Source organism: Scomber japonicus, chromosome 9, assembly GCF_027409825.1.
Source record: "Scomber japonicus isolate fScoJap1 chromosome 9, fScoJap1.pri, whole genome shotgun sequence".
NCBI classification, from domain to species: domain Eukaryota; kingdom Metazoa; phylum Chordata; class Actinopteri; order Scombriformes; family Scombridae; genus Scomber; species Scomber japonicus.
In genome coordinates this window covers 2800145-2815996 of record NC_070586.1, presented here as the reverse complement: position 1 = coordinate 2815996, position 15852 = coordinate 2800145, and the positions used below count along the sequence as shown (strand labels likewise).

At 39.9% G+C, this 15852-nt stretch overlaps 1 protein-coding gene across 1 annotated transcript; it reads right to left on the bottom strand.

Moving 5' to 3' along the window:
* Positions 1-1579: 1579 nt before the first annotated feature.
* LOC128364351 (NLR family CARD domain-containing protein 3-like) lies at positions 1580-15338 on the bottom strand (the record flags this gene model as incomplete). The annotated part of the gene is made up of 6 exons (XM_053324888.1): positions 1580-1745; positions 5726-5899; positions 9265-9438; positions 13195-14747; positions 14859-15106; positions 15233-15338. Coding segments are annotated over 6 exons (2421 nt in total), but the record flags the coding sequence as incomplete, so codon positions are not given.
* Positions 15339-15852: the final 514 nt, after the last annotated feature.

The following is a 15852-nucleotide window of genomic DNA, read 5'->3' as shown; positions in this document are numbered from 1 at the left end:
TTTTTTTTTTTTTTTTTTTTGTGGATTAATTTACTTGTCATTATTACTGATATTATTCTCATTATTTATTAATTTTATTTACCTATTTTCTTTTTTTCCTCCTCTCTTTCCAGTTCGTGGGTGGGTTGGGTAAGGGGTTTTGTTGTGTTGTGTGTTCGTGTTTACATGTATATCTTGTAATTAAAAACTGAAAATAAAATATTCTAAGAATAATTGTCTGCTCCTCCGTGGTAAAGTAGTCTGCTCTGCCGGGTTTCTCCATGTTTGTGATTGGTCAGACGCTGCAGACTCCTCCCCTTTATGTGAGCGCGCAGAGATCCAGATTGGAAAACCCTGGGTTGATTTACCGAGTTGATAACCAGCTTCGTAGTACCGCTTATCCTGGACTGCGAATATCTGGATAAATCAATCCAGGTAACGGAGAGATATCCTGGATAGGTTAATCCAGCTTCGTAGTACAGGCCTCAGATGGATCATCAGGATCTAGCTGATCCTCTCTCAGTATTCCTGGATGTTCACTCTCACTCTGACAGAGATCACCTCCATCTGATGAGAGAAGAAGAAAGAACAGAGGAGATAAATGAGTGTTTAGTGAGACTCACTTGATCAGCTGTCAGTCAGTGATGCAGCACATCCAGTATAAAGAGCAGCAGGGACTTCAGTCCTGTTCAGACCACAAGTGGAACAGCTGTGCAGCGTAGCTTGCTTCCTTTCAGCTCTCATGTTAACGTGTTGGAGTGAACACACTGAGCTCCGAGCTCACACACCTGCACACACTTTTACTATCAAGTGTGTTTCTTCTGCAGGTTTCACTCAAGTACACAGAGGAAATAAAGTGCAGAGAGTCATGAACACATCATTACTGCAGAAACAGAGACATTCACTCATCAGTTTACTGATGGATTTACTGCTGATACATGTCAACTCTTATCAAAGTTTAAAGCTACAGAGTCTCTGTGGGATTTAAAGATGTTTCCTGCTGTTAAATCATCACATGACAATCAGTCAGAGCTCTCAGCTAAACAGCTGCTGTGATTCCTGGACTTCAGCAGAGGTTCTGGTCTGTATGAAGACCACATGGTTACTAAATGTAATGATGCTTGTGTGAAATCAGAGCCAGTGATTTGCAGGCTGCAGTCAGACTGATCTTAGAGCTCTGACAAAGATGAACTGATCAAAAGTTTAGTGTTGAAATGAGAGAACAAACACTTTGAGATCAGATTTGATGATGATGATCACTGTCTCTATACATGTTGTAAGGCTGTCAGCTGTAATCCAGCTTTATTTCCTGCAGACATCAACACAACAACAACAGTCGTCTTCACATCGACTCAAACACATGATCACAACAAGCTTCTGGCTCATCTGATTGGCTGACTGTTCTCTCTCTCTCTGTCTTTCTGTCCAATCCTGAAGCCTGTCACCATTCTCCTCTCACAGCTTCACTGAGGAAAGCAGCACTGAGAAGGTTGGAGCTTCACCAGGAAATACTGGATATTTGCTTTGATACTGACTGTGTTTAATACTAAACTGCTGAAACCAGCACAGACTGACTCCAACTCTCTACTGACCTCAGAGTCTTCAGTCTGCAGTCTGGACTCTGCTGAAGATCAATCAGCTGCTTCACATCTGAATCCTTCAGGTCGTTGAGGCCCAGATCCAGCTCTCTCAGATGGGAGGGGTTGCACTTCAGAGCTGAGGCCAGATAATCACAGCTGATCTCTGACAAACTGCAGTCAAACAATCTGAATAAAGAATAAATGAAGTCAGTTTAGAAACAAAGTTCATGTTTGAAATGATGAAATGTTTCATAATCTGTTCAGAGCTGAAGAAGATTTAAATGTACAAGTTTAGAAAATGTGTGTGAGTGTGTGTGTGTGTTACATTGTGTGGTGTGTGTGTGGTGTGTATGTGTTACAGTGTTTGTGTGTGTGTCTGTGTGTGTGAGTGTGTGTGTGTCTGTGTGTGTGTGTTACATTGTGTGGTGTGTGTGTGTGGTGTGTATGTGTTACAGTGTTTGTGTGTGTGTGTGTGTGTGTGTGTGTGTGTGCCTGTGTGTGAGTGTGTCTGTGTGTGTGTGTGTGTATGTGTTACAGTGTGTGTGTGTGTGTGTGTGTGTGGTGTGTATGTGTTACAGTGTTTGTGTGTGTGTTTTACAATTTGTGTGTGTGTGTTTGTGTGTTTTACAGTGTGTGTTTGTGCGTGTGTATGTGTGTGCGTGTTACAGTGTGTGTGTATGTATGAGTGTGTGTGTGTGTGTATGTGTTACAGGCTGTGTGTGTGTGAGGTGTGTGTGTGTGTGTGTGTGTGTGTGTGTGTGTCTGTGTGAGTGAGAGGTGTGTGTGTGTGTGAGGTGTGTGTGTTTTTGTGTGTGTGTGTTTTTTTTACAGTGTGTGTGTGTGTGTGTTTTTTACAGTGTGTGTGTGTGTGTGTGGTGTGTTACAGTGTGTGTGTGTGTGTGTGTGTGTGTGTGTGTGTGTGTTGTGTGTGTGGTGTGTATGTGTTACAGTGTGTGTGTGTGTTACAGTGTGCGTGTGTGTGTGTGTGTGTGTGTGTGTGTGTGTGTGAGTGTGTGTGTGAGTGTGTGTTGTGAAGCATCAACATGATCAGACATTATTTCATCTATATTCATTTATAGTATGAGTCCTATGATATAAAAAATGGATTTACAGCGTTTTGAAATAAAATAAAATGAACTTTGAATTTATAATCAACAATATCGTTTGATTTAGCAATCATTGTTCAACATGTCCGGACTAACCCAACAAACAATCTTCACAGGATAAACTGAATATTTGCAAAATGTGTGGGTCTAGATAGAAAATGTAATTTTCCTGAAAACTATTCAAATGGATTTATAGCGTTTCGGAAAAAAGCTCTTTAAATGTGAACTGCGATGTTCGTTCTCTGTAATATCACGGTAAAAGATGAGGTTAAATACTTGGGCCTTACTATTACTGAAAATCTAAAGTTAAGATCCTCCCTACATTGGTTCAGTGGTTACAGAAGGATTTGTTCTTGAAAGGTAGAGTTTTAATAACTAAAGCAAAGGGACTTTCTCGACTAACTTGTGCTGCCATTTCATTACACCTAGATAGTAAGATTAGTAAAGCTATTGATCAGAAGCTTTTAACTTCATATGTAGAAATCGTACACATTATATAAAAAAAATTATGAGTCTGGAGGATTTAACTTCTTGGATTTTACTACCATGAACAATACTTAAAATTAATTGGGCTAAAAATGTTTTTAAATATCCTATTTCAATTTGGAATTTTATTCCCCATTACATTTTCTCTCTCTTTGGAGGCCTGCACTTTATTTTAAGTTGTAATTATAATGTAGACAAACTCCCTGCCAAACTGTCTGTATCCATAAACAGGTCCTTCTAGCCTGGACACTATATGTATATAAGCAGAACTTCTCACCACACCCATATATTATTTAAAAACAAGTCTCTTTTTTAAACTTTGGCTGGTGAGTCAACTGTTTAATGAGGAGGGATCATTACTTTCTTATAGAGTTTTATCCAGATTTAACCTTTAAGTGACTCCTAAGTTATTAAAGCCTTTCCAACAGGCATCCTAAAGCTTTTTAGGAACAGACAGATGCCTTCAGCTATTCATGTATCTCTCCCCAACTCAGTTGATTCCCCAGAAGGAAAAATATGTTTCTCATCACATTCCCAAAAAAAATAAAATAAAAAGTGCATTATGTGCATTATTCCAGTAAAATATCATCAATACCCTGTATGTCACTGCATACTGGAGCCCATTTGTTAATAATACTGATTGGAAGAAAGTTTGGATGCTCCCCCACAAATATTTAATTGTAAACAAGGTTAGGAAGGTGTCTTTCAAAATGATCCACAAACACCCTGCCAACCATCATATGCAGAAATTTAAAAAAGACATTAACACAAACTGTTCTTTTTGCGATTTACACCCGGAAACCGTTTTACATCAGTTTTGACACAAAGAAATTAATCAGCAGATTTATTACTGATCGTCTCCTCAAAGATTTCCTTCTACTCTGGGAAAATGTTGTGTTTGGCTTCTATGATTAGAAGAAGGAAGAAACATGTTGATTTGATTTTGTTTTATATCCATAAGAGTAAATTTAATAAGAACCTTGTTTTGTTGTTTTTCAGAAAGAAATCGAGCATTATTTTAAGTTACTTGATAATTTGACTAATCAAAAGGTTATTAAAACGTTAAATATCTGTAACCATTACAACATTTTTGATTAATGTAACTACCGCTGGCTCATCTGTTATTTGATGTATTACTTGTACACTGTTCACTGTATACTGTCTGTTTGCTCTTTTTTCAATAAAAAAAAAGTTACTGAAAAAAAATTACGTTTGAGAGCTTTCTTCCGCTAGCTCACCTGCTAGCTCGGCAGCTAACTCAGCTAACTGGCTAACTGTAGTAGTAGTAGTGTAGATGTAGTAACAATAACTTCTGCTGCTAGCTCAGCTGCTAGTTTGGCTGCTAGCACGGCAGCTAACTCAGCTAACTGGCTAACTGTAGACTGTAGTAGTAGTAGTAGTGTTAGATGTAGTAACAATAACTGGCCACTAGGCAGGTTAACCACTGAGGAGAGCGGACTCTCAGTCTTATATAGTACAGGAAGGACCAAGGTAACGCCACTACGTCATGGAGTAGCCGTTTTTTGCAGGCTCACAAAATCAGGAAAATCTATCTCCACTATTCAGTGCTGCATAGTTATCAATAGGGATGAGCGAGTACAGCATTATCTGTATCTGTACTCGGAGTGGGCGGGATTTAATCTGGAAGTGGGTCGGGTTGTCTTGAAATGGGCGGGACATTAACCAGTCTGTTATTTAAAGCATGCAATTGATATGAGTTGATCAGAAATCAGCATTGAGCTTCAGATCAAAGGTTTTGATCCCGAGTGTTTTTTTTTTGGTTCTCTTTTTTTATTTTTTTCCACACCAGGTGTGTGTGTGTGTGTGTGAGTGAGTAAGAGAGAGACAGAGACAGACAGAGAGAGAAGGGGGGGGGTTAATTAATTTGTAATATTATTTATGAAATACAGCAAGAAAGTGTCTGACACTCAAAAGTAAAAAAAAAAAACTGGTTAGAGCCAGCTGACGGTTAAAAAAAGAAAAAGAAAAAAAAAATCTCCGACAGGCAGAGACGCAACGCGAGTCCCACGTTTACCAGAACTCTACTGGTCAATAAGTATAAACCTGAAGCTGAAGACCCTAAACATTAACGGAAAAGACCCGCGAGCCTGAGTGACTGAGGGAGAGACAGAGAGCTGTTCTGTGTGTGAGTGAGCAGAGCGGTGTGTGTGTGTAGGGGAGGAGCGCTGTAGCCTATCACAGAACGCAGACACAGTCAGATACCCAATGAGGATTTTCATTCAATCCGAGCACAGATATTGACTCATATTACTCGTATAATACTCGTACTCTGCAAAAGTGCTTTATCCGTACCGGATACTCGTTTCAACTCTAGTGATCAACCTTTTCACATGTTCTCTGTAACTATTTTCCAACACGTGTAATATGTTAAGAAGTAAATCAATGAATTGACTTTACACAGACTTATAACTACACACTAAACTTTGTACAGTAAAAAATTAAATATGGAAAAAAGAAAATTAACCTCATGATGTAAGTTATGTATGAACATAAATTAGGTTCAGATGTTAAACATTAAGATCAACAATAGTAACAGACAGTCAGTGAACTTACAGCAGAGTCTCCAGTTTGCAGTCTGGACTCTCCACAAAACCACACAGCTGCTTCACTCCTGAATCCTTCAGGTCGTTGAAGCCCAGATCCAGCTCTCTCAGATGGGAGGGGTTGTGCTTCAGAGCTGAGACCAGATAATCACAGCTGATCTCCGACAACCTGCAGTACCTCAATCTGAATAAAGAATAAATGAAGTCAGTTTAGAAACAAAGTTCATGTTTGAAATGATGAAATGTTTCATAATCTGTTCAGAGCTGAAGAAGATTTAAATGTAGAAGTTTAGAAAATGTAAACTCCAAACAGCTGAACCCAACAGGATGCAGGTTAAAAACAGTCAAATACAAACAGTGAAAAACAGAGTTTAACATTCAGACATGTGTGTGTGTGTGTGTTTGTTTGTGTGTATATGTGTGTGTGCGTATGTGTGTATATGTGTGTGTGTGTGTTACAGTGTGAGTGTGTGTTACAGTGTGTGTGTTGTGAAGCATCAACATGATCAGACATTATTTCATCTATATTCATTTATAGTATGAGTCCCATGATATAATATATATTCTCTTCTTTTAAAAAAGACAAAAACTATCCATGGATTTACAGCGTTTTGAAATAAAATAAAATGAACTTTGAATTTATAATCAACAATATTGTTGTTTGATTTAACAATCATTGTTCAACATGTCCGGACTAAGCCAACAAACAATCTTCAAGATAAATTGAATATTTGCAAAATGTGTGGGTCTAGGTAGAAAATGTAATTTTCCTGAAAACTATTAAAATGGATTTATAGCGTTTCGGAAAAAAGCTCTTCAAATGTGAACAGCGATGTTCGTTCTCTGTAAGTTTGGATGCTCCCCCACAAATGTTTAATTGTAAACAAGGTTAGGGAGGTGTCTTTCAAAATGATCCATAAATACAACCCTGCCAACCATTATATGCAGAAATTTAAAAAAGACATTAACACAAACTGTTCTTTTTGCGATTTACACCCGGAAACCGTTTTACATCAGTTTTGACACAAAGAAATGAATCAGCAGATTTATTATTGATCATCTCCTCAAAGATTTCCTTCTACTCTGGGAAAATGTTGTGTTTGGCTTCTATGATTAGAAGAAGGAAGAAACATGTTGATTTTATTTTGTTTTATATCCATAAGAGTAAATTTAATAAGAACCTTGTTTTGTTGTTTTTTCAGAAAGAAATCAAGCATTATTTTAAGTTACTTGATAATTTGACTAATCAAAAGGTTATTAAAACGTTAAATATCTGTACCCATTACAACATTTTTGATTAATGTAACTACCGCTGGCTCATCTATTATTTGATGTATAACTTGTACACTGTTCACTGTATACTGTCTGTTTGCTCTTTTTTCAATAAATAAAAAAGTTACTGAAAAAAAATTACGTTTGAGAGCTTTCTTCCGCTAGCTCAGCTGCTAGCTCGGCGGCTAACTCAGCTAACTGGCTAACTGTAGTAGTAGTAGTGTAGATGTAGTAACAATAACTGGCCACAAGGCAGGTTAACCACTGAGGAGAGCGGACTCTCAGTCTTATATAGTAGAGGAGGGACCAAGGTAACGCCACTACGTCATGGAGTAGCTGTTTTTTGCAGGCTCAGAAAATCAGGAAAATCTATCTCCACTATTCAGTGCTGCATAGTTATCAGCAGGGATGAGCGAGTACAGCATTATCTGTATCTGTTAACCAAATTAATTATCTGTATCTGTACTTGGAGTGGGCGGGATTTAATCTGGAAGTGGGTCGGGTTGTCTTGAAATGGGCGGGATATTAACCAGTCTGTTATTTTAAGCATGCAATTGATATGAGTTGATCAGAAATTGTTATATTTATTGCTAATTAGAAAACTATTTACAGGACAGCATCAGCATTGAGCTTCAGATCAAAGGTTTTGATCACGAGTGGGTTTTTTTTGGTTCTCTTTTTTTATTTTTTTCCACACCAGGTGTGTGTGTGTGTGAGTGAGTAAGAGAGAGACAGAGACAGACAGAGAGAGAAGGGGGGGGTGTAAATTAATTCGTAATATTATTTATACCACTACTACCTTTATTTTTTTTATGAAATACAGCAAGAAAGTGTCTGACACTCAAAAGTAAAAAAAAAAAAACTGGTTAGAGCCAGCTGACGGTTAAAAAAAGAAAAAGAAAAAAAAAATCTCCGACAGGCAGAGACGCAACGCGAGTCCCACATTTACCAGAACTCTACTGGTTAATAAGTACAAACCTGAAGCTGAAGACCCTAAACATTAACGGAAAAGACCGGCGAGCCTGAGTGACTGAGGGAGAGACAGAGAGCTGTTCTGTGTGTGAGTGAGCAGAGCGGTGTATGTGTGTAGGGGAGGAGCGCTGTAGCCTATCACAGAACGCAGACACAGTCAGATACCCAATGAGGATTTTCATTCAATCCGAGCACTGATATTGACTCATATTACTCGTATAATACCGGTACTCAGCAAAAGTGCTTTATCTGTACCGGATACTCGTTTCAGCTCTAGTGATCAACCTTTTCACATGTTCTCTGTAACCATTTTCCAACACGTGTAATATGTTAAGAAGTAAATCAATGAATTGACTTTACACAGACTTTAAGAATCATCTTTTATAACTACTCACTAAACTTTGTACAGTAAAAACTTAAATATGGAAAAAAGAAAATTAACCTCATGATGTAAGTTATGTATGAAGATAAATTAGGTTCAGATGTTAAACATTAAGATCAACAGTAGTAACAGACAGTCAGTGAACTCACCCCAGAGTCTCCAGTTTGCAGTCTGGACTCTCCACAAAACCACACAGCTGCTTCACTCCTGAATCCTGCAGCTCGTCCCAGCCCAGATCCAGCTCTCTCAGATGGGAGTAGTTGGACTTCAGAGCTGAGACCAGATAATCACAGCTGATCTTTGACAACCTGCAGTCAAACAATCTGAATAAAGAATAAATGAAGTCAGTTTAGAAACAAAGTTTGAAATGATGAAATGTTTCATAATCTGTTCAGGGCTGAAGAAGATTTAAATGTAGAAGTTTAGAAAATGTGTGTGTGTGTGTGTGTGTGTGTGTGTGTGTGTGTGTGTGTGTGTGTGTGTGTTACAGTGTGTGTGTGTGTGTGTGTGTGAGTGTGTGTGTGTGTGTCTGCATGTGTGTGTGTGTGTGTGAAGGATCAATATCAATGATCAGACATTATTGATTCAAACACATTAAAGAATATAATAAAGAAATATTTCTCCTTCATCAAGTAAACTTGATCAGTTTCACACAGATATTAGTTGAGAGGATCTTCTGTTTACAGATGTGACTCTTTACCAACAATTAGAAACATTCATTTAACAACTAACAGTGAACATTTTCTACACTTCCTTTAACAATCACTCATCTTTTATAACTACACACTAAACTTTGTACAGTAAAACCTTAAATATGGAAAAAAGAAAATTAACCTCATGATGTAAGTTATGTATGAACATAAATTAGGTTCAGATGTTAAACATTAAGATCAACAGTAGTAACAGACAGTCAGTGAACTGACCTCAGAGTCTTCAGTCTACAGTTTGGACTCCCCAGTCCAGCAGACAGACGCTCCACTGATGAATCAGACAGGATGTTGCAGGTCAGGTCCAGATGTGTCAGATGGGAGGAGTTGGACTTCAGAGCTGAGGCCACAACTTCACAGTGAGTCTCTGAGAGTCCACATCTATAAAGGCTGTAATGACACAAATATTACAACATATGTTATCATGAAAGAGACACTTTATATTTACTTCATGCATTTGATGATGAAACAGTTTGACATTCACTATTTTGATGAATATTTGATCTTCACATCAGTGGTTCAGATCACCTTTTTAACATTTAAAATAATACTGAGGCATTTTATTCTTTTTATTTATTTAATGTAATTATTACTATTATGATCCTGCTTCTACACACGCTACAAGTGAAGCTTATACAGTGTAGTTTCAGGAGCAGGACTCCTCTGGCCATCCTTACAAAAACCACCTAGACTTCTCCCCTCCCGCTCTCCTTCTGCGCTTCACCTGTGGACAGTCTCAGTCAAGCATCCAGCAACAGGACAGATCAATCATACTTAATACATAAAACTCAGACAAACGCTCGATTCCACAAGTCAACTTGTTAAGATGAGTGCTGCGTTTCATGCTGTCTTTAGTAAATGTATTGTGTGTATTTTATTGAACTGCATGTATATGTTTGGTTGCCGTCTCTTTATTTATAGTTATCTATCTAGAAATGACAGGAATGTCTGTCTGTCTGGAAAAGGTAGGTTTGAGTCTCTCTAACGCTGTTGTGATTTCTGATTTGCAGATTGTCGGCTGTCTTTTCTTTGTTCCAGAGTCACCTGGAGGCATTGAGCTGGCTCAGAAGGCCTCAGTGAGGGTTGAGAACAGGTCAACCTACCGAGGCATCAGCGCATTGGAGACCTCTGAACTCGGCTGGCGGAGGTGATGAGGGCTGGATAGAGGTGGAAAACAAGGAAGACTCCGAGCACGACAGTGAGTCCTTTGGTTTCCAATAGTTTTATATTGTCTCACATCCTTGCACGATAAATATCTATTGTTTGCAACTCTTGAGCTTGTGTTTATTAAGTATTGCTCAACCTTGTATGAAATAACTTGAAAAGGTGGTGTGTGGAAAGATGTGAAAAATCTCTAGCAGCAAACACTTCAGGGTGTCGGGTCAGGACACTAATTTCAATTATGCAGGTGAAGATGGAGAGTCCATGTAGAGATGTGACTGTTTATCTAGTCATTTGAATACATATGTGTGTGTGTGTGTGTGTGTGTGTGTGTGTGTGTGTGTGTGTGTGTGTGTGTGTGTGTGTGTGTGTGTGGTTCTGCAACAACAGAATGTAATAATTACAATAACATCAGAACTGAAAGCTATCAACATTAGCGTAAAAGATAAAACAAGCAACACTGAATAAATGCTCAATAGTCAACAGGTGTACAGTGTACATTCATATTAAAACATAAAATAGACTCAACTAGCATAACTCGTTAACTATCATCAATTAGCACAATCCAGCAGCTAGCTCTTAACAATTAAATATTTTGGATGGAAGAAACACTAATTAACTCCTTTTCTTGCACTCATGACGACAAATAAGCTTTCACACAACATAACAAACTTAACTAATTTATGGACGCACACGACAAAAAAGTCCGTCTGACGTTGCCATGGTGAGAAACAGTGAGGTCCTGCCTTCGTCTGTCTCACTGTACAGGTGCAGGCAAGCAGAAGTAGAGTGAATGATGCATTTGAGCACACAGGGCAGCGCCGGAAATCAGAGACTCCAGCGAACGGGTCATGGGAGCACAGCCTTTTTTACAGGTGGTTTGTAGTAATTGAACCATATAATCACAACCACCCTTTTTTTTTTACAAACTCGCCATGGATCACCCATTAACCCATTCCATTTGGATGAGGATTTGTGTGAAACCAGTTTCCCCCTCACCACACAACAGTCAGACTTCAGCCAAGTATCCCATCTGTGCCGCTGTCCTCATGGTCATGTCAATTCACGCTCCCCTAACTTGACACTCTCGGTAGATGTCAGGCTCCTTCTCCTCATTCAGTGAGGGCCGAGAACCAGGGATGCAACAGTCATAGCCACAGGGGCCGGAGCAGTGGCAGGGGCAGCGGCTTCAACTCTCCCCTTCTCAGCTGCCTCCACAATCCAGGTATGTATCAAGTCTCCTGTACCTCCGTTTTTTTCACCAAAGCCAATCACCGCTCAAATCAGCTAGCATGATGTCACATAACCCTAATAGCCACAGCACCCCTCATGGGAACCAGGCAGAACTGTCTGGCGGCCTCAAGTTCTTCACTCTACACCAAATAAATAAACCACCAACACCAGAATGCCACTCTTGCATCATCGTCCATCCACCTCCACAACGTGTCGTTCCCATAATTAAATAAAATCTTCTAATGTCACTTAAATATCAGTTGTCTGCTGTTACATGTGCAGGGTCGCAAGTTCCTATAGTATTGATCTAAAGTCACTTTAATGATGTGTCTTTACCAGGCTACGGGAGTAACGGATGTAATCTGATTACAGTTACATTGAGTAAATATATAATATTATGCACTTTTAAAGAACCAAACTAAATCATTTTAATCATTTTATATCAGCACTTTTGCCACATATCGTTGCACCATCCTTAGGATCCACATAAGTGGTTTTTAGGGTCCTCACTGCCCGGGACTTCCTATGAGCCTCTAAAATGCACCCAACAATCACTTTTCTTGATAAATCATTTGAGCACATCATGTTGTGGGTGTGGTCCTTGCTAGTAAAAGGAAGCTTATAAAGTGTAGTTTCAGGAGCAGGACTACACCAAAACTTCCCCGCCTCCATCCATTCCTATAAATACCACCTAGATTTCTCCTCCCCTTCTGCTCTCATATTCTACAACCCCCACCCCAATTTTCTCTTCCCTTTTCTTCCTCTTGCTACGGTTGACTTCCTACTGGCCTCCCCAAGACACACTCAGTAACAGAGGAACTATGCTCATTAATTGTTTTTCTTAATAAATCATTTAAGTGCATCATGTTGTGGATGTGGTCTTTGCTAGTGAAACACAAGTTTACGGAGGCTAATGTTGGCTAACGTTAGCTAACTTTACATGATGTTGTATAACTGACATTACTGAATCAGTTTGATGATTAGATGACTATTCTCTACTTGTGATACTAAACCACTGTCATAGTGACATACTTGTTTTAAATAACATTTAATAATTCATTATTACTATTATTATTATAATCCTTCATCTACATGTTTCAAACACAAGTTTACAAAGTGCTGTAAAGGCATGAAAACTGTTTACAGGTTGTTACTAATAGAATAAATACATTAAATGGATTGTAACCCATATTCAAACACTGATGACTAACACGCAGGATGCCAACCTGCTCATCAGTTCAATTCAGAAACAGATCAAAATAATTCAGATCTTATTTTAAAGCCTGCTGAGTAAAATCAGGTATTACCTGTATGTCTGATTATATATCATGTAATAATAACTTTACTGTTTTCACTGATAACTGTAAAATACTGATATATGTTGATAAAATGCTGCTGTAATAAAACCTCAACCACAACCTCTAAAGTCCTTCATGTGTTTCACCAGGTTTGAATGAATCCTCCAACACACAAAGGAAGAGAAAGAGAAGAAAACATTGTCAAATCCAATAATGACTAGAAATAAATAGAATAACTGTTCATTAACTTAACAGCTATAAACATCAACATTATTTAAACTCAACATTTAAACAGCTCAACAACATCTGAGACTAAATATAACTGACATGTTATTTCACATATAAACAAGTAGAGCACTATTTTAACTATAATAAAACATTTATATTATTTATATTTGAAGAACTAAACTACTAATCTACACTGATTTATAATGTTAATCACATCTGGACTTACCGAGCCTTTCTGCAGTTCCTCACAGCTGGGATCAGTCTCTGTTGTCCCTCCTGTGATGTTCTGTACTTCTTCAGGTCCAACTCATCCAGAGGCTCCTCTGACATCTGCAGCATGTAGGCCAGAGCTGAGCAGTGGATCTCAGAGAGTTTCTTCTCTGATCTGTTCTCTGACTTCAGGAACTCTTGGATCTCCTGATGTACTGAGCGGTCGTTCATCTCCATCAGACAGTGGAAGATGTTGATGCTTCTGTCAGGAGAGATATCCCCAGTGTTCATCTCCTTCAGGTTGTTGATGACTCTCTGGATGGTTTCTGGACTGTTGTCTGTCTGACCCAGCAGGCCTCCTAAGAGACTCTGGTTGGACTCCAGAGAGAGGCCATGAAGGAAGCGGACAAACAGGTCCAGGTGTCCATTTTTACTTTTGAGAGATTTCTCCATGGCTCTCTTCAGGAAGTTATCCAGAGATGAGTCTTCTTCTTCTTCTTCTTCTTCTTTCAGGAAGTCCTTCAGTACCATTGTCTTCCTGCTGGTGTAACAGTGGTACTTGTAGACTGCAGCCAGAAACTCCTGAACGCTCAGATGAACAAAGCTGTAGACTGGTTTCTGGAAGATCACACTCTCTCTTTTGAAGATCTCTGTACAAACTCCTGATAACACAGAGGCCTCTGTGACATCAAGACCACATTGCTCCAGGTCTTCTTGGTAGAACATGATGTTTCCTTTCTCCAGTTGTTCAAACGCCAGCCTCCCCAGCTTCAGAAGAAGGTTCCTGTCAGCCTCCGTCAGCTCCTGTGGACTCGTCTCATGTCCTTCATCATACTTGTTCTTCTTCCTCTTTGTCTGAACCAGCAGGAAGTGTGAGTACATGTCAGTCAGGGTCTTGGGCAGCTCTTTTCTTTGGTCTGTAGTCAACATGTGGTCCAGAACTGTAGCAGTGATCCAGCAGAAGACTGGGATGTGACACATGATGTGGAGGCTCCTGGATGTCTTGATGTGTGAGATGATTCTGCGGGACTGCTCTTCATCACTGAATCTCTTCCTGAAGTACTCCTCCTTCTGGTCGTCAGTGAAGCCTCGTACTTCTGTTACCCTGTCAACACATGAAGGAGGGATCTGATTGGCTGCTGCAGGTCGGGAAGTTATCCAGACGAGAGCCGAGGGAAGCAGCTTCCCCTTGATGAGGTTTGTCAGTAGCACGCTGACTGATGACTTCTGTGTGACATCAGACACGACCTCACTGTTGTTGAAATCCAGTGAAAGTCTGCTTTCATCCAGGCCGTCAAAGATGAACAGAACTTTACAGCCAGCGAGCTTCTCTGCTGTGAGCTTCTGTAATGTTGGATAGAAAACATGGATCAACATGAGCAGGCTGCACTGCTTATCTTTGATCAAGTTCAGCGACCTGAACGAGAACAGAATCAGCAGACTGATATCTTGGTTGTTGGAGCGCTGTGCCCAGTCCAGAGTGAACTTCAGCACTGAGAAGGTTTTTCCAACGCCAGCGACGCCGTTCATCAGAACCACTCTGACTCTGTGTAAGACTTCACAGATGTCCTGATCCTTGGTTGGAGCGTCATGGAGGGTCTTCATCTTGGAAGCTGCTTCAAGCTGCCTCACCTCATGTTGGGTATTAACCTCTTCAGTTTCCTGTTGCTCAGGTAAGACTTTAAAGATGTCCTGACACTTGATTGGAGCGTCATGGAGGGTCTTCACCTTGAAAGCTGTTTCGAGCTGCCTCACCTCATGTTGGGTATTAACCTCTTCACTCTGTCCCTCTGTGATGTGGACCTCAGTGAAGATGCTGATGAGGAAGGTTTTAGTTCCTGCTTCATCAGTTCCTTGAGTCACACATTCACATGTGCTGCTCAGACTGATCTGATGTTCATCTAAAACCTCCTGCAGACCACTTTCTGCTGAAAGAGAAGAAAAAAGGTAGAATGAAACAGAAATCAGTGTGACTGTTAATGTTCAGTAGGATAGAGGAGGTAGATTCCTGTTTTCAGAGATGATGACATCAGCAGACAGATCTTCAGTCTTACTTTGTACAGTGCTGGTCTGACTGTCTATCTGCAGTCCAGGTCTGGTTCTGGATCTTTTTCCACACTGGGGACAGGAGGGGTGTCCTGATGAAGCAGACTGGTCCCAGTATGAGGTGATGCACTGTCTGCAGAACCAGTGTCCACAGCTGGTATAGACTGGATCCTTCAGGACGTCCTGACACAAAGAACAGCAGGACAGCTGCTCCTCCACAGAAACAGCCCTCCTCTTCCTCTCTCTGTGGACATGAACACATTCTTTATGTCACATGACATTAGTGGAGGCCAACCGACAGCTCCAGGGTTTCCCACAGCACTTTACAGCTAAGGCGGCCGCCTAAGCAACACAAGCCTCCCGCCTTAACTAACGTCTTCAAAAAAAAATAAAAAATTAATAACATAAAATAAAATAAACAAATCCAACCAACGTCTGCAGCGGGCCGGAACCGCTGTGTCCGACTGTCTGACTGCGACCCTGAACACACCTGTAGCTCTCCGTACCTCCCGCTAGCATAACACAGACAAGCTAACAGTGATACTAAGTTTAAGGAAACAAACACAGACCGCTGGTTAAAACATAAATCTACATCATCTGAGGCAGAACCTGCTCAGAAAAAAGCACC